Genomic DNA, 18,413 nt, shown 5'->3' with positions numbered 1-18,413 from the left:
ATGTGAAAGGACGCATTGCTGGAGTTGCGTCACTTTTGTGACACACTCCAGCAATGCGTCACTTTTGCGCTTACAGATACGTCAGAAATACTGACGTATCTGTAACTCCTTGCGACATGATGCGTCATACATTAAATATGACGCATCATTGGTGTCGCAAGGAGTGCGCAGTGAAAAGTGACGCATCGCTGTTTTCACGCAGCGATGCGTCACTTTTCATAAATAAGGCCCCATGCACTTAGGGTGGCTGGGACCTGCTTTAGTTTAATTAAAAACTTGAAAACATGTTTTGATCTTATTCCTCTTTCAGCCAGGAAAACAGTTGTGGTGGCGCTGATACTCTCACGCCTGGACTATTGTAACAGCCTTATGGCAGTGCAGGGATTCCGCTCACACAGAACTGTGCACAGAGACCCAGGACATCAGTGAATTGTGATGTACTAAAAAACTAACCTCTGTACCTAGAATCCCTAACCGACTAGCATCAGTGTCACATTAGCTCTTCGTCCTATAGCAAAGGTACGAATGATTAGACAACCCAGAACATGCGACCTAGGTTACTCTCAGGAATGGTTGGAATCAAGAACACTCTTTCATTCTATTCGCATACTAGTCCACCACATGGGTAAATAAAGAGACACAATAAAGTTTAAAATATTTTTTTTTTAAAACGTGCTCTAAGATGCAGTATTTTTGCGAGCATAAGCAGACATATGATTAAAAATAATACGATCAGCATTGTTACAATTGCATAAAACACAAAAGGAGAAATCATATTATAATGATGGTGGGAACAGGTTATATGGCACCTAGTATGCCACCCTCCCTAGCTTGGAACTATGGGGCATATTATCAAGAAAGGTGATAAAATTATCGCAGTTTTAGCAGCAGAAAACTGCTGCTAAAATGGCAATAATGGGCTTGATAATATGCTCCATGGAATTCCGATTGAAGCCCATGTTAAATGTGAAGGACGTCTAACATGGGCTTCAATTGGAATTCCATAGAGCATATTATCAAGCCCATTATTGCTGTTTTAGCAGCAGTTTTCTGCCGCTAAAACTGCGATAATTTTATCGCCTGTCTGGATAATATGCCCCCATGTTTTATAAAATATAGAAGGTCTCTTAGGCTTGAAAAGGGGACCCCATACCTCCAAGATCAACAGAAGTGAATCACATCAGGATCTTCAATAGCTCTCTGCCTCTCTGGAATCGGGCTTCCTTCAGAGTGTCTAAATCATGCATGCAGTGTGATATTAAAGATGCGCCTTGATACCTTCGGGTTTAGTCTGCGCGTTATAAGTTGCATAATAAATAAATAAACAGGATTTCAGTTAGCTGCAGCTGTGTGTATGTTATGTCTAGTGCATGAGTCGATCAGCCCGAACAACACCGAACATTGTTATGATAACCTTGGAGGCCTCAGCCCTCACTGTGCAGACTAAGGTCGAGTTGTAAGTCTAGGGACGTTGAAAATAAGCCATTCTCATGTGAAGCAATTCATGCAGCCTAACTTACCACAACAGTTACATATAGTGTTGTGTGCAAAAGCAGCAAAAAGTTAAAATGGTGTTTAAACTTGTAATAAGCCTATGCTAACATAGCAATGTGCGCAAGTAAGGCCCAGCCCTCAGCAGGGGCCAATAAATCAACCCTGGAGTGGCTACAGGTAGTGGAGCACGCAGCAGCCAGATTGGTCTTAAAACGTCCTTGCAGGGCATCCGCCTCAGCAGCCCTTAAATCTCTTCACTGGATTCCGCTACACAAGAAACCACCTTTAGAGCTATTTGCCGGCTGGGGCCAGTATATCTTTCAACAAGAGTCACACCATATAGTACAATGAGGCTACTTTGATCTTCATCAGCAAACCTCCTCAAACCGCCGGGTTTCAAACTCAAAACACGGGGATGGAAATCTGCAACCGTGTTAGGTGCAAAGGCCTGGCATCTAATGCCAAAAAAATTGAGATCGATAGAACCCGAAATGCAGTTTAGGAAGGCCCTAAAGACCTGGATCTTTGTATCTTTGGAGCATCAGATGAATTCTTGCAAGCCCTCATCTAGGTCTCCATTCACTACTGCTAAGTGTTTTTATATCCGTATCACGCCAGGAGGCTCCTTCCGGAGTGACAGTTTGCGCTTTATAAATACCACATTTCATTTTATTTGTCCAAGGTAATGAAACAATCTGTCATAAACCTCGTCAATCAGCGAAGATGACTTTGTCCCGTTTCTAGTTGCACTTTCCCTGTGTGAGATTTTGAGTGGGCTACACGATTGAAAGTTTTCTTCCTTTTTACTACTGGTTCAGGGATCATGGTAGGACTGCTGAAATCCACTGTAGCAGAAAGACTTTCGAGGTCATCAGGGCTAGGGGTAGCAGGTTGGGTCTTAGCTACACCAGGCTTGGACAATGTTTTCCCTTTTACCCCGCCGGTTCATCATGCGCTCAACCTCAGGAGAATGGGCAGGGTGTATTGTTTCAACCAACCCAGCCCCCTGGCCAATCCCCTGACCAAGAGAAAGCCTACTCTCTGTAAGGGCTATATCAGTGCTTACCCCCTCTTGTCTCTCTCTAGCATGGTATCAATACTTGTGGGTTTGTGAGGCAACATATCAGTACCCATAACTTTCCTCTTCCCCATTGTACTAGGTTATTTGCAAAAATTAAGACTGTTCACCTGGATTAGCCGAGTTAGCCAGATGGTGTTTGTCCCGTAATGTCCCGTGATGATTACATCATCGGTGGTTACCCAGCCTCGGTCGGATGTGGATGGGCACAGACAGGCCTGCTCTTGGCCTGGTATTCTCCCATTGATTTTATAGCACTCCTGTGCTCCTGCACCCGGAAGTGACCTGAGCAACTTGGCAGGTTGGGGAACGTGGTCTCACCCAAGCTAGCAGGCAACAGATTCTGTGGCAGAAGTACAAGGCACCCGCAGGATGCCTCCATTGAATTTATACCTCTCCTGCACACTGCACCCGGAGATCTTTGTCTGTTGATTTTCTAGCACTCCTGTGCTCCAGCACCAGGAGGTTTCCTGAGGAACTTGACAGGCTGGGGGACGTAGTCCCTCTACAGCTAGTGGACAACAAGTCTGCAGCTGAAGTACGAGACACCCAAGTGATTACCAGTGGCTGAGATTAGTTCAATCATTCCATACATCTCTGTATTGTATACTTATTGTGTCTCCCTGAGTAGGACGGGTATGCCCAGACGTGGGCCCTGTGCACTCTGTGTCACTGGAACCAGGCTGTACCTGGCTGATGAGCCTATAACTAGGGCAAAACCGGTCCTGAGTTGCTTTTGTTCCCATCAGGGAGGACCTGTCTTTGCTGTTCGGGCTGGACTGTTCCAGTTGGAGCCGGGTCAAGATAGATTTGCATATAGCTGGTTCCAAACTGAGGTGGCATGGTGAGTAAAATAACAATGGATTGGAATGTGGCCCGAGTGGTGTAAATTAATTCAAGCATTCCATCTATCACTGTTTGTAATACTTATTGTCTCGCGCTAAGTGGGACGGGTATGCCAAGATATGGGTACAATGCACACTGTGCTACTGGAATTAAGCTGTACCTAGCTAATGAGCCCAAAACTAGGGTGAAACAGATCCTGGGTTACTTGTGTTCCGGCTGAAGGAGAACCTAGCTTTGCAGTCCGGGCTGGACGGTTCCTATTGGAGAAGGGTCAAGGCTGATTTGCATATAGCTAGTTCCAAACTGAGGTAGCATGGTGAGTAAATAAGCAATACATTGGGGTGTGGTCCTTGTGATTACTAGTGACTGAGATTCAATCAAGAATTCCATCCATTGCTGTTGTATATACTTACATTTGGAAAGTTGCCATTTTCTTGTCCTAACCATTTGGTGCCTACAGCTGAAGCCTGCATCCTGGGTTCCATGGTTAGATGTAACTGGCAGTTGGGCTTAGTGTATGGCTCCCAGACAGTGAGACAAAGGGCATAGGTGTTGGCTGGATGGGCCATCTCTGACTCGATGAGGAGGAAGAGTTGTCACCTACTACACTTGCACATTGCAAAGGCCAGACAAGCTGGGTCTAAAGCAGGGAGGCAGGGCATTTCAAGCACCACTGAGGGGGGAAACCTCCAGAACCTTCTTCTACTTCACACTGGGCATCAGGTTTAAATAATGGAGCCTCAGACCCAACTCTTCAGAACATCTCAGGACCTGTGGAAGACTCAGAAGGACTGCTGAGCTGCTCTGCAAGAAGGACTGCTACTCAGCTGCCCTGCTGCCTGAGTGAAGGATTGGACCTGCATCTTGAACCCAGGCCCTCTAGAATAACTACATGGCTAATTGGCTAGCCTTCCGATCACAGCCTCAGGGACAGAAAAAGCTCCAACCACCTTGAACTCAACACCTGGGGGGTCTGGCTGCTGTGAGTCCTACCCACCTAGTGGTGCCTACCCAGTCCGGGACCTTTGGAAGTGGACCTAAAGGTACTCTGCCAGCCAAGCTGTGGACCTGTGAAGCAGAACAGATGAAGCATGATGCATCTCACAGAAAAACCACTGCAGGGCCATTCATCTCAGAAGCTAGACCTCGCTTAGCAGTTTGCAGACTCCTCATAACTGCAGCTGCATCATGCATTCTCAGTGACGGCTCTACAAAGAAAGCCCCTTGTCGACGGCCTCCTTGACGATGATGCAGGACTCCGCATCACAGCGCCAAAGCTCCTCAAAACCGCTGGTGCATGATGCATCTTTGATGTGGGACTTCCACCGCAAGCCCCTTATCGTACTGCATCCTCAATGAGGATACAGGACTCAACATTACAAGCGACAGCCCCGCAGCATCTCAGAATGGCTGATGCACAGCACATCTTCAATGCAGAATCTCACAGAGCTCTGCAAACCAGGATTTAAGGTAGTATGGTTCAACTGGCCTGACTTGGTCCCTGTAGCCAGCCTTCACTTTAATGCAGTCAGCCTGAACTTTTGACTTTGTCACGGTCCCACACAACTAGATATCCACAGTTGGCGTTTTCTGCTTTTAAATGCTGTTTTTACTTAACATTCTAAATTGCATATCTTAGGTTCTCCAGATTAGATTTTTGTCATTTTAGTCTCAAATAAATTATTACAGTTTAAGTTGGTGTGAAATATTTCTTGTTTTGTGTTTTCACTGTTAGAAGTGCTGCACAAATTCTTTACACCTTGCCTCTAGGCTAAGCCTGACTGCAGGTGCCAAGCTACCAGAGGGTTAAACACAGGTTAATTTGGGGTTTGCTTGTGTTGAACCACATACACTTGCCACTAGGTTCATCGATCAATGTAGTCTCTAGGGCCTCTGACTTAGGTCCTTTGACAATCTACAGTTTAGGGGCATTTACACTTATTACTGGAGCCATTTTTGCAGGTACTTTGTTGGGTCACTGATGCTCTTTTACCCTACACTGTTCTTGGCCATAGGTGCTTATTACTAGGCAACTGATGCATAAATTGTGTGAGACCTCTGACACTCCATACTAGGCCCATTGATTCAAGTTCTGTCTGAGGCCACTGGCTCATGGTACCACACACATGTATTAAGAGAAGCCACCAAAACATATTATTAGGTAGTGTGAAAGTACTATGTAAGACAAGGAGGCTTGTTTACTGTCCAAGAGATGTCCTGCTCTGGGAGAAAAGCCTAAATCGGTTTTATTGGGTCCCTTCCTGTACAATAAACATTCATTAAAAGTGACGTTTTGCAAGTTTTATGTGTGCTAATGCAGCATACATAGAGCTTAAAAAACGCCATTTCAGATTGTTTATGTGCAAGAATGGACACCTTCCTGCACATAAACATTAATCCCAGTGACGCAGGCATCCTTGAAGCATGGCGCCAGGTTGCCTGCATTGGTGCATGGCAGAAATTTGTGCATAAATATGAGGCATCCATGTGCTTTGAAAGTGTTGCAGCTTGGCACAGCCAAAGGGCTTGCTGTGATGTGCTGTGCTGTGCTGCGGCACTTTCTTGTAAATGAGGCCCTGAATATACCATGGCTGAAATCAGGCTGTCCCACTCAAAGACTCATGCTACATTTGGAACTGGGCATGCACAAGATTTTTGAAGCATCAATACAAATTTGCAGGTTAGGGTAATATTAACATGGGTCATTTACAGAGCCACAACATTGCAGCATACTTTGTTTCCTGCAGCATCGTACATGCCACTAAAGAAAAATCTTGCACTCCGTCCTACACTTTGAGAATTGCAAGCAATTTTGTGGCATTGATTAGTCTCTGTATACAGTTGAGTTAAACCTAAAGATTCCCTCCAGAGAAATATTTGTCAGAGCCATGTCTTATAGTTGCAGAGAGAGTTGATATCAACAACACATGTCTATGTTAAGCACTAAAGAGTTTGGAATCATCTGAAATATATGAGTTGATGCAGAATTGATAAATTTTGCCATATATAAGTTCATTGTATATCAGCTACAAATGTCTTTGGCCTTATTCATCCCAAACATCTCACCACTTTTTATTCCTATAGGTCCGGGATGTATCAAACCGTGTTGTTCGATATCTGGATAACAAAGTGGTATTGGACCAGGAGAGGTCTCAAATATTCATGGTATGGGGCCAGTGGATTGACCATGATCTCGATTTTTCTCCTGAGAGCCCTGTGGCAAGCCCCCACAAAACTAGAGATGAGTGTGCTGCAACCTGTGCTAAAGAAGCAAACTGCTTTCCTATCATGGTGAGTTGGGGCCCAGTGTAACATAATTTTAAGAAGGTTTGAATGAGCAGATTGAGGATATTGTCAATGACCAATGTGGCTTCTGGGTGAGGGATATACCCAACGTTATTGTAACATTTCCTACCAAGATTTGAAATTTCAATATTGCTTGCACCATACATTGAGGGATGATGGTTTGAATAATGTTGTGATTAGTACAGCCATCTCAACGAGTGACAGTATATTGCAGGGAAAACATGCAGCTTTCAAGGTACCACTCATAGGTTGCTCCAACTGCATTACTTTTTACAAATACAATAATAAATTAAATAAATAAAATTCAGTATTTTATATTTCACTTCACTGTAGAAGAAGAGAGAAAAATATATTTCAGTAGAGAACAATGCCATCACAATGTGTTTCAGGATAGCCTTTCCTCAGTTGATAGTGACACTTACGCATGGGACTACAGCTGGTGGCCTGCAGAACTCAGATCTACACCTACAACGACTGACCATGCCCGCAACTTCGGCATCATCCTTGACAGACAACTGACCATAAAATGACAAATCAATGCAGTCACCTCCTCCTGCTTTCACACACTGTGCATGCTCTGCATTATCTTCAGATGGATCCCACCCACCACCCAAAAGACCGTCACTCAAGCCTTCTTAACCAGCTGCCTTGACTACAGCAATGCCCTCTATGCGGGCATCTCCACCAAGCTCCTCAGAAGACTCCAGGCCATACAGAACACTGCAGCCAGACTCGTCTTGGACTTCTCCAAATGAACCTACATCACCCCCAACCTAAGAGACTGTTACAAATGTGAATGAAGGCCGTGGCAGTAGTAGAACTTTTAATTGAATATTTAACCACAACCCTGAGATGCGTCCTCCTCTTTCCTCCGCCCACAATCTCCAACCGTCCTGGAATGCGACCAAAGCTTTATACTCCAGCCTGGATTGAGACACTGAGACAGATGAGCATGAGGGATAACAGGACACAACACATCTCCCCCATTTACAATAAAACAATAGCAAAATATTGCATACTAAATTCATTATATCAATAACTGTAAAAGTAAAAAAAAATAAAAAAGCATAAATAGTGGCATAAAATATATACAACATCATAACCAAAATAAGGATACACTGTCAAAGAATACAGAAAATTAATTACAAATATAATCAACAGTAAACTATAAGGAATGTAGGAAAAACATCATTAATCAATTATTAACATGACAGCATAAAATTACGTCATGACAAAATCCTTAAACTTTCTAAGTATTTTAGTTGCATGCTTCTCACGAACACAACCACCTTCCCCACCCACAATAATGGATTTGGCAGCCTGATGGCATTCATCTTCTCTGTTAGGAACATGCGGACGTGGAACTTTTACAACTCTGGCAACATTCCACCATTGTCCACTTTTGATCCATACTGCACGCCCATTAAAATGTACTTCATCACCTGGCAAGGCACAGCTTACTTTACCCGCACCCTTCTCTACCTTAACACTCGGTAATTTGATGCGGATCCAATCTCCCTTCTGGAAATGAATAACTTTTGGTTTTTTTAACTCATCATACATCATTTTATTTTTCAATTGAATTTGCTCAATTTTACGATGCATTTTTACCACATGTTGCTTGACATTGAAACCTGCTCCCTTTTTTGACACATTACTTAACCAAGCTGGTTTTAAATAGTCTTGAGTAGCCCTTCGCCTAAAAGCAGAAAAGGTGTAATTCCAGTTATACAATGGGGAGAATTGCAATAAGACCATAACATGGCACTGACAGCATCCACCACTTCCAACCCCTGAATGATTGCTCCTCGGACAAATGAATTTACCAATCTGTTAGCCCACTCTACTTGACCATTACTTTGTTGCTGATAAAGACTTTGTGCTTGATACCAGCATCTTTTCAAAAATGTCACCATGTCTTCCAAAACAAATTGCACCCCATTGTCTGAAATCAGCTCTGATGAAAACCCTCTCTGGAAAACATATCTTTAAGTAAGGTGATTACAGTTTTAGTTTTAGCATTTTTGACAAATTTGTCAATCCATTTAGATAACACTGGTTATAAGGCAATCTACTAAATGGACCAAGGAAATTCAGACTTACTCTACCCCATAGTTTCTCTGGGCTGCCAACTTCCACCATGGGAGGTATTACACTCTTGAGATCTTTGTAATTTCTCGAACATGTTGAACATTTCTTGACCAAACTCTAAATGTCCTTATCCATACTTGGCCACACTAAGTTTTGCAGCATTTATTTTTTTGGCAAGCGCCATTCCTAAATGCCCTTCATGATTTAGTTGCAACAATCTCTCTCTTACATTACTTGGTGGTTCTAATGTGTCCTCCCTGAACATCAGACCCGCTTCAAGTGATAATTTAGCCTTTAACTTGCTTTTTCTCTGGGCCACCCTTTTGTCATGTATTCCATCATCCTTGTCGGAATGCTATCTTGGCTCAGACTTCTTCACTAATACATTTAGTATTATCCCAAACAATATTTGCTGCCAAGCATCTTCATCCTGTATGTCCTCGGATTGTATTTACAGATCCTTTTTAGAGGACAGGAGATGTGACAGACATTCAGCTTTCGTATACCTTCCCCCAGGAATGTATGGTACCTCAAAATGACATTCCAAAAGCTTCATGCTCAATGTAACCAAACTGGCAGTAGCTCCTGTGGAATAAACATTAGAGCTACTGATGATCAGAATTAAAGGCTTGTAATAAGTTTGTAACAGAAATGTTGTTCCCCACATATAAAACTTGAATCTTTCAACTGCTCACACACAAGCCAGCATTTTCATTTCAATTACTGAGTAAAGACATTCTTGTGGTTTGAGTGTGTGTGAGGCAAAAGCAAGGATATTCTCATTAGTGCTTTTCACTTGTGATAGCACATCCCCCAAACCTACCCCATTGGGGTCAACTTTGATACACAAAGATTTCACAGACACATAAGGAGAATATGAAGTATTGGTTAATTCCTTCTTGATTGTAAGAAAAGTCTTCTCTTGAGCATCCCCTGAAATTTTGAATCCTTTGTTTGTAATCTGAGCAAAGGCTCTGCTTTCGTGGCAAAAGTAGGAATAAACTTAGCCAGGAATTCACACATGCCAAGGAAAGCTTGGAGTTGCTCTTTAGCCACTGGAGTGGCTACTTCCCCAATAGCTTTAAGCAACATAGGTCGTGTTGCAATGACCTCTCCAGATACTATGTGACCCAGGTATTCAACATTATCCACTCCAAACTCACATTTGTTCCTCCTTAATCTTGAACCCCTGGTTCTGAGTGCACATAAAACAGCATTGAATCTACATATGTGCTCAGTGTAATTTTCACCATAGACTAGAATGTCATCCTGGAAAACCAGGACTCCTTTCAAATCCTTCAAAACTTCTCCAATTACTAATTGAAAATCAGCCGCCACTGATGCTAAGCCAAACAGCATCCTGCAGATTTGGAACATCCCCGATGATGTTACAAACGCTATGAGGTGCCTATACTCTTCTGCTAGTACCTCTTGGTGATGATCTGATTTCATGTCCAGCTTAGAAAAGCATTTGACACCATCTAATGAGGTAATCATCACCTCAATACGGGGCAAAGAATGTCCATCCACCCAGTGGACATTATTAAGGCTCCTCAAGTCGAAGCACATCCTTAACTCGTTATTTTTCTTACAAGATACTACAATTGGAGTCAACCATAAGGATAACTCCACTGGTACTATGACACCATCATGGCAATTTTGTGAAATTAGGCCATCCAATTTGCCTTTAATGCTTAGATGAATGAATCGAAGTTTATGTTTGACCATAATGCAATTTTCTTTTAATTTAATAATATGTTTGAATACAATCAACTTTCCTTATTTGTGTTAAAAAATGTCCTCAGTTTCCTTCAATACCAACTTCCAGTCATTACTACTACAATGAGTATTATCTTCATCCACTGGCAGTATTTGGTCAGTATGCCTGGATTTAAAATAATACCCAAACACCCTTGGTGATGCCACCCCAGGATGTCAGGACCAAGTTGGGACACAAAGACTTTTTGTGGTTTCCCAGGCACATAAGGAGAATATGAAGTATTGGTTAATTCCTTCTTGATGGTAAGAAAAGTCTGCTCTTGAGCCTCCCCCCAAATGTTGAATACCTTTTTAGTAAAATGACCAAAGGCTCTGCTTTAGTGGCAAAAGTTTGAATAAACTTAGCTTAAAATTCACACATGCCAAGGAAAGCTTGGAGTTGCTCTTTAGCCACTGGAGTGGCGACTTCCTCAATAGCTTTGAGCAACCTAGGTCATGTTGCAATGACCTCTCTGGATACAATGTGACCAAGGTATTCAACATTATCCACTCCATACTCACATTTATTCCTCCTTAATCTCGACCCCCTGGTCCTAAGTGCACATAAAACAGCATTTAATCTACATATGTGCTCAGTGTCATTTTCATCATAGACTAGAATGTCATCCTGGAAAACCAAGACTCCTTTCAAATCCTTCAAAACTTCTCCAATTACTAATTGAAAAACAGCTGCCGCTGACGCTAGGCCAAACAGCATTCTGCAGATTTGGAATATCCCTGATGATGTTGCAAATGTTATGAGGTGCCTAGACTCCTATGCTAGTACCACTTGGTGATGATCTGATTTCATGTCCAGCTTAGAAAAGTATTTGACACCATCTAACGGGTAATCATCACCTCAATACGGGGCAAAGAATCTCCTTCCACCCAGAGGGCCTTAATAATGCTCCTCAAGTCGATGCACATCCTTAACTCGTTATTTTTCTTACATGATACTACGATTGAAGATAAACATAAGGATAATTCCAAGATTGTCATGCTTTTCTCACTGCTAATCCTCTGGGACCGCTGCATGACTCTGTATCTGATTATGGCTTGTTTTGTGACTGGATCAACCAAGGTTTAGATTCTCTTATACCTGCCAAATGGTTTAAAGAGCAAACCTCTATCACCAGTCCATAATGACTCTCTGATTGTTCTAAGGAAAGCTTGTAAAAAAGCGGAACGCTAGTGGAGAAAAGATTATGACTCTGAGAAAAAGGCATGCTATCACGCTATGATTAAACAGTATCATAGAACTATATGTAAAGTTCGTGCAGCCTACTATGCAAACGAAATTAAGATCAGCCCTAATCCAGCTAAGTGCATATTTAATATTCGTAAAGACCTTAGGACTAAGAAAGTTACTGTGCCCATCATTTTGTCTGCACAGCAGTGCGATGACTTAGCCACCTTTTTTGTAGAGAAAGTCTGCACTATTTATGAGTCTTTTCCACAAATGATCACTCACTCCCCTATTTCGCCTCTTGGAACTAGGTCCCGGCCAACTCTTGCAGCTATTCCTTGAATGTCTCAGGAGGAGTTCACTCGGCTGAGTAGTAACATTTAAACTGGTTCTCCATCTGACCCTCTGAAGCCGGCGCAGTTCAAGGAGTCACTTTCTATTCTGCGGGCGCCGCTATGTCATATAGTTAACTCCTGCTTCTCCACTGCAACTGTCCCGGCATTATGGAAACAAGCATGGGTTTCTCCTATTCTTAAAAAACCCACGGTGGACCCAGCTAAGCTCAAAAACTTTAGACCTATATCTCTTCTCCTCTGGGTGGCTAAGATCACAGAGGCACATGTTAATAATGTGCTGACACAGTTTGTGAATTCTAATAACATCTTGGATGCAACACAGAATGGATTTCGCCCGGGGCACAGTACGGAGACTGCTCTCCTGGCCACCACAGAACATCTACAAACCATTCTTGATTCCGGTCAGATGGTGGCACTGATCCTGTTGGATCTTAGTGCCGCCTTGACACAGTTTTGCATGGTATTCTGCTACAGCGGCTGGAGGAGGCAGGGTGACTGATTTGGCTCTGGAATGGTTCAGATCTTTTCTGACCGGAAGATCTTTCCGAGTGTCCGCCCCCCTCTCTCTCAAATCCATTCCATCGACCAGGGGGTAACGCAGGGCTCGGCGTTGAGCCCTTTACTGTTAAATCTTTATGTTCAGCCTCTGGCACCGGTCGCCAGGCAGTGGGACCTTACCATGGTCTCATATGCTGACAATACGCAGCTTGTAGTGACCTTGGCTGACTGCTCTTCTCCGAATGCCTCCAGGTTTAGAGATGGGATGGCGGCTCTAGCTGAATGGATAGCTATCAACTGCTTGCAATTAAATGCCAACAAAACTGAGGTTTTGTTGGTTGGGAAGAACACGAGCTTGTGGAGCAAATGTTGGTGGCCGACAGCTCTGGGCAATATCCCCACCACAAAGGAAGTTGTAAAAAATCTGGGGGTATGGGTGGATTCATCCCTTAGTTTTCAGGTCCACACCAGGAAAATAGCTGGTATGTGTTACGGCCTTCTGCGTGGTCTTAAGCCTCTTCTGAAGTTCTTTGAACCATCGACACGTCAGCTGATTGTCCAGTCGACTATTTTATCTTGCCTGGACTACTCTAGCTCCCTTCTGTAGGAGGCAAACAAGGCTGAAATACTTCGGTTGCAACGAGTCCAAAAAAAGTGCTGCCAGAGCACTGGTGGGACTCCCTCGATTCGGGGCTGCCTCTGGCATCATTTGGAGACTTCCTTGGCTCCCTATGGGGAAGCGTATTCAATTTAAGACGTTGTGTATCTCCTTTAAGTTTTAAAACTTGCTATGCCTGGCTTGCTGAATAGTTTGCTTACTCCCTATGTTCCGCTTCATCAGCTGCGCTCCACAGGACAGCACCTGCTTAGTGTTCCCAGGGTGAAGCGCTGCCGCGCCGGGGGGGGCGTTCTTTTTGCTGCTTGGCAGCTAAGTTATGGAACTCCCTGCCCCCACAGATTCACAGTATTGACTGTCTACTTATCTTTAGGAAAGCCATTAAAACTTTTCTTTTTCCTTTAGTTTAGTTTTGGTAGCGGTTTTCTCATGTTGTTCAGGTGTTGTGTTTGTTCTGCTTCACTGATGCTGAAAGCGCCGGGACGCCCCTTTGCTGGGGCAGCTGCGCGCTGTACAAGCGCCCGATAACATAACATAACATAACATAACTTTTCCCTGAACTTCTCAGCCTTTAAATTGTATTATTGTATAGAAAAACCAGGTCAATTCTTTCACCATTGTACCCAAAGGGACTAATAACTGGTATTTCCAACTTGTCAGTAAAATTCTTATTAGTATACGAATTTTTAGAAATAATGGTTATCTTTGAACTTGAATCAGTTAGCAATAGCACATTTTTGTCATTAATGGCATCATTTTCTACTTGATCTCTCAATTTAGGTAACTCATTCTCATGAACTCTTACACATAAAAGCATATTAGCCATACTGTGGGCCAAATCATGTTCCTCATCCACAATCTTCACATTGTTTTTACGTGTCTGAGAGCAACACACTCGAGCAAAATGGCCAGGTTTGCCGCATTTGAGACACTCGACCAGCAGCAGGACAGTACTTGAGTGAAGCCACATGGAGCTTCGAACCACAATGAAAACACTCACCACCTCCACTAAATGTTTTCTTGTCGTCAGGCAACTAAGTGGCAGTAAGCTTGATAGGTTTCACTAAAAGTACTACCTCTTCAGTGTCCTTATTCAATTATTTGAGTGACTTTTTTGAGTCTTGCATACTATTAGCAATATCGACAACTTCCTCAAACGAAGGATTCTTGCAGGTGAGTAGACCTTCCTGCATTTTCTTGTGGAGCACCTGGTTACTAGTTGGTCTCTGATAAGCTGGTCAGTTAATGTTTCAAATTCACACATAGCTAATACTCGCAATGAGGCTACATAAGTGTCAATAGATTCTGCAACTGACTGTTTTCTAGAAAGAACTTGTGCCTCTTGAGAATTAAATCTGGCGGGATACAGAAATGTTTCTCAAGTTTTGCTACCGCTAGTTTATACTCATCCATATCTTCTGTTAGTAGATCAGGTATTTGTGTAAATATTTCCTGTGCTTCCATGCACAGAGAATGCTCCAACAGCCACTTTTTCCTTTCAGGTTTAAATTTAAAACCATCAACTGCGCCCAAAAATGCTTTAACTCTCTGTACGATTCTTTCCAAGACACAGGCGGTTCACCTGGAGATTGCAGAAAAGGTTCAGGAGGATTGATGCCTTGCATTCTACATTTATACCACTAAATTAACAAGAATGTATACATTGTGGTAGAGAAAAGAAAAAAACGGCAAAATATAGAAAATGTTTCTTTAATTGGAAAATAGCATAGAGCTTGTATCCTGAAGTCATAGTCAAGACATGTCCAAAGATGCCAGCAATAACAAAAATAAAAAAACAACAGTTTGAAAAAGCCATAAAAAAGTGTGAGAATGACTTCTTGTCTCACTGACAAAGCACTTTTTCTGAAACGTAGCCACGCCTGAACCATGATAAATGCCTACAGACACCCAGCCCCAGTCAGTTATTTGGCCAGCACATACCCATTATACTTGAAACGTGGCTTTATTGCCATCAGACTGGGTGACTGGCGTTTCTTGCAGGACTTACCATCATGCCGACGTACATCGGAAGATCTCTCTTGTAGAGGGTGTGGGAAAACAGCGGAAACCATGTTGCATGTAAGTTGCCTCTGCCCAGCCCTTAATACAGAACGCAGGTCCGGACTAAAATTAGAATGGAATAGGCTGGGGGTTCGGACTTGCAGGCAAGCCATCATGGCAGCCTTAAACCCGGAAAACATAGTGCTAAACATAAAATTTACAAAATTTGTTCAGCGAGCATATTACATCTTTAATTTAAGGAGACCATGCTAAAGTGCCTAATTCTCCTTTCTCTCACACCGAAATGAGTAACAACTGGCATTATTTTCAGTAATGTTAGACATAATCTGGTGATACTCAATGCAAGCTGGTGCCCTGTTTCAATTTTTGTGATTTTAAAGTACACCATGAGACAAAAATTCCTGTTTTTTTAAAGATTGCCAATGGATTGTGTTTTTATATTTATATTGTGTGGTTATTTCTTAGAAGTTTTTATCTTTATACTTGGTCAGGTTGTGAATTTGTAAATTCTTTTAAAGATATGTTTTATATCTAAATAAAGATTATTATTATTATTATTATTATTATTATTATTATTATTATTAACAGTTTGAAATTCCAAAATCCTGGAAAGACTGTGTTCCCTGACTCTGAAACATTCCTGGGTCAGGCAAACAATATGGCCTTCGAAGAAAACAACCAGTGAATGAAGCATTAGCGTTGAAATCACTGTCAGGCCTATTTAACTTTCCTGACGTTGTTTGGAGGCCAAAATGTTCAATGTGTATGCGCAGTATTGCGCACATGCTCATGGGGTGGTTGCCCAAACAGACAAAGTGTAAGTTGCTGCAGAAATATGGGTGGAGCTTCCTGCTCTCTGCGGAAGACCTCAGAACGGGCACACTCGGCCGTAGCAGCAAATTGTTCCAGAGAGGTGTGGTGCAACAGCAAAATGGCTCTGGCACAACATACACTCACCTCAGCGAACTGGATTCAATCGTCATCAAGGAGAATGAAGGCCATGGCAGATGTAGAAGTCATTATTGAAGATAAGAGTAACAGGCAACCACCATCCTGAAGAGCGTCCTCCTGTCTCGTTCATCTCCAATCCCCAACCGTCCTGGAATGTGGCCAAAGATCCATACTCTAGGTCGAGACATGGAGACAGACGAGCACAAGGAATAACGAGACACAACAGAGACATCCACTCTCTCCTCATCCAGAAGAGATGCCAGTTCAAGAACCTCAGGCACACCAAGAAAGCCCTCTATTCTTAGGACCCACCTACATCAATCATCAACTAAACTTCCACCAACCCTCTAGACACCTGGGCTCCTCTTCATTTGCCCTCACACCCCCGCATCCGTTGCAGCCGCAGCGGTGGACGCTCCTTCTCCTACTTTGCTGCCAAGACCTTGAAGGACCTTCCCCAAGCAGATCTGGCAAACTTCAGAAAGAGACTCAAGACCTGGCTCTTTGATGGAGACATAGTGCCCAGATACTGCTGGGGTGACAAAGTTGTGCTTTACAAATGCTGTTTGATTAATTGATTACTTTCATTATATTATCTTCCTTTCGGTGCGATTTCCCTGAAACAGAGGAACCTAATGTTAACATACATTTAAATACCCCTTTTTATTAAGTTTAATTTTAAATATCCGCTTAGCCTTTTTGGTTCACTCTCTGAGCTCTCAGGTTATGATTGCCATTAATGTTCTTCACTAGATGTCATGGTAAATTCAATATGGAAAACTGATATAACATTAACTGCTCAAAAAATCTATAATGTTTTTTCAGATACCGCCGAACGATCCACTGGGAGATAGAAGGGGCAAATGCATTCCCCTGTTTCGCACTGGTCCAGCGTGCCCTACTGAGACAAAAGTCAGAGAGCAGCTGAATGGCTTGACCTCCTTCATTGATGCTGGCATGGTGTATGGAAGCACAGCCTCAACAGCTGCCAGTCTAAGGAATAAGACCAGTGATCTGGGGTTGTTAGCTGTCAACAACAGGTTTCAGGATGGAAATAGACCATTTCTGCCCTTTGATGCTAACCCAAATAGTGCATGTGCATCCATCAATGCAACTTTTGGAATTCCATGTTTCATTGCTGGTAAGATCTATAATTGCAATCATGAAATGTACTACTATGCACAGTGCTTAGTCTAAATAACCAAGATATTATAATTGGGATCTTCTGCTACAATGAAAGTGTTACTGTTATAGATATTTCAATATATAGATCTTGTGATTTATGTATGTGACTTATATAGTATGAATATAGCAACAAGGCAATTCAGCCCTACCCACAATAATGATTTTACGGTTAGTAGCGCAGACAGGAGTAAGTGGTAGTGACAGAGTTGCTAGAGAGGACACAGGGATGGGGGGCTCTGAGGAGTGAGTTAAAGGTGTAGATGGGAAAAGTGCACCCTCTTCAGGGGATCTTCTGCATCCAAGTGGCAATTAGGAAAAGTGTTCCCTATATTGTGGAAAAAGAATGGCACCTGGTAGGTGTTGACTAAGACAGCATTCTATGACTTCGGAGCATAGCAAGGTTGCATCTGGCATCTTGTCCTTGGAGTTAATTGGATACTACAGCCCCTGACAGCAGAGTGTTTATTCCATCAAAATACCAAAATCCAGAGGTTGCCAGACTTTCCAGATCCAGCCTGGATTGCAGCAAGACAAATGATCAGGCGATTGATGGCATAAATACTTACTGATAGATATGTGTGAACCCCATGTACGTGTCTTTGATGTTGTTGCTGTTACAGGATCAAAACACCTTGGCTAGGGACTGTTGCCTAGAGAAGGGTGGGCGTTCAGATCTGTTGGAACCCTTCTGGATCAGCTACACTCTGTCCTTCTGGTATGGTATGAAATGCAACAGGATGTTGCTTTTTAAAGTAATTTATGCTTTGAAGGTGTTAAGTAGCTCTCAGTATTTGTTGGTGTCGAAAGCTGTTGTTAGATCAAGCAGGACTCTAAAGCAGGCATTGAAATTTTCACCAGAATGTAGAGGGTGGCCTTGAACTCTGACGGCATCCCCCTGCAAACTAAAAACTTTTGTTCCTGAAACAGACTGTTCTCCATCAATTGTGGGCAGGTGTGAGGATGTAGGCTGAAGTGAGGTGTTGGACTTATGTGAGGTTTATCTCTACAACCAGTATCAAGATAATA

At 42.8% G+C, this 18,413-nt stretch overlaps 1 protein-coding gene across 1 annotated transcript in view; it reads left to right on the top strand.

Annotated features, from left to right (window-relative positions):
- The window catches only part of LOC147701416 (myeloperoxidase-like), a 236,909-nt gene that overhangs the window by 111,274 nt on the left and 107,222 nt on the right, over positions 1-18,413 (top strand). The window contains exons 7-8 of the mRNA XM_086930101.1: positions 6,503-6,709; positions 17,028-17,343. Of these exons, the coding sequence (XP_086786227.1) occupies positions 6,503-6,709; positions 17,028-17,343 (523 nt within the window). The remainder of the gene's footprint in view (positions 1-6,502; positions 6,710-17,027; positions 17,344-18,413) is intronic.

This window comes from Lissotriton vulgaris, chromosome 7, assembly GCF_964263255.1.
Source record: "Lissotriton vulgaris chromosome 7, aLisVul1.2, whole genome shotgun sequence".
Taxonomy (NCBI): domain Eukaryota; kingdom Metazoa; phylum Chordata; class Amphibia; order Caudata; family Salamandridae; genus Lissotriton; species Lissotriton vulgaris.
This window is presented reverse-complemented; position numbering and strand designations above follow the sequence as displayed.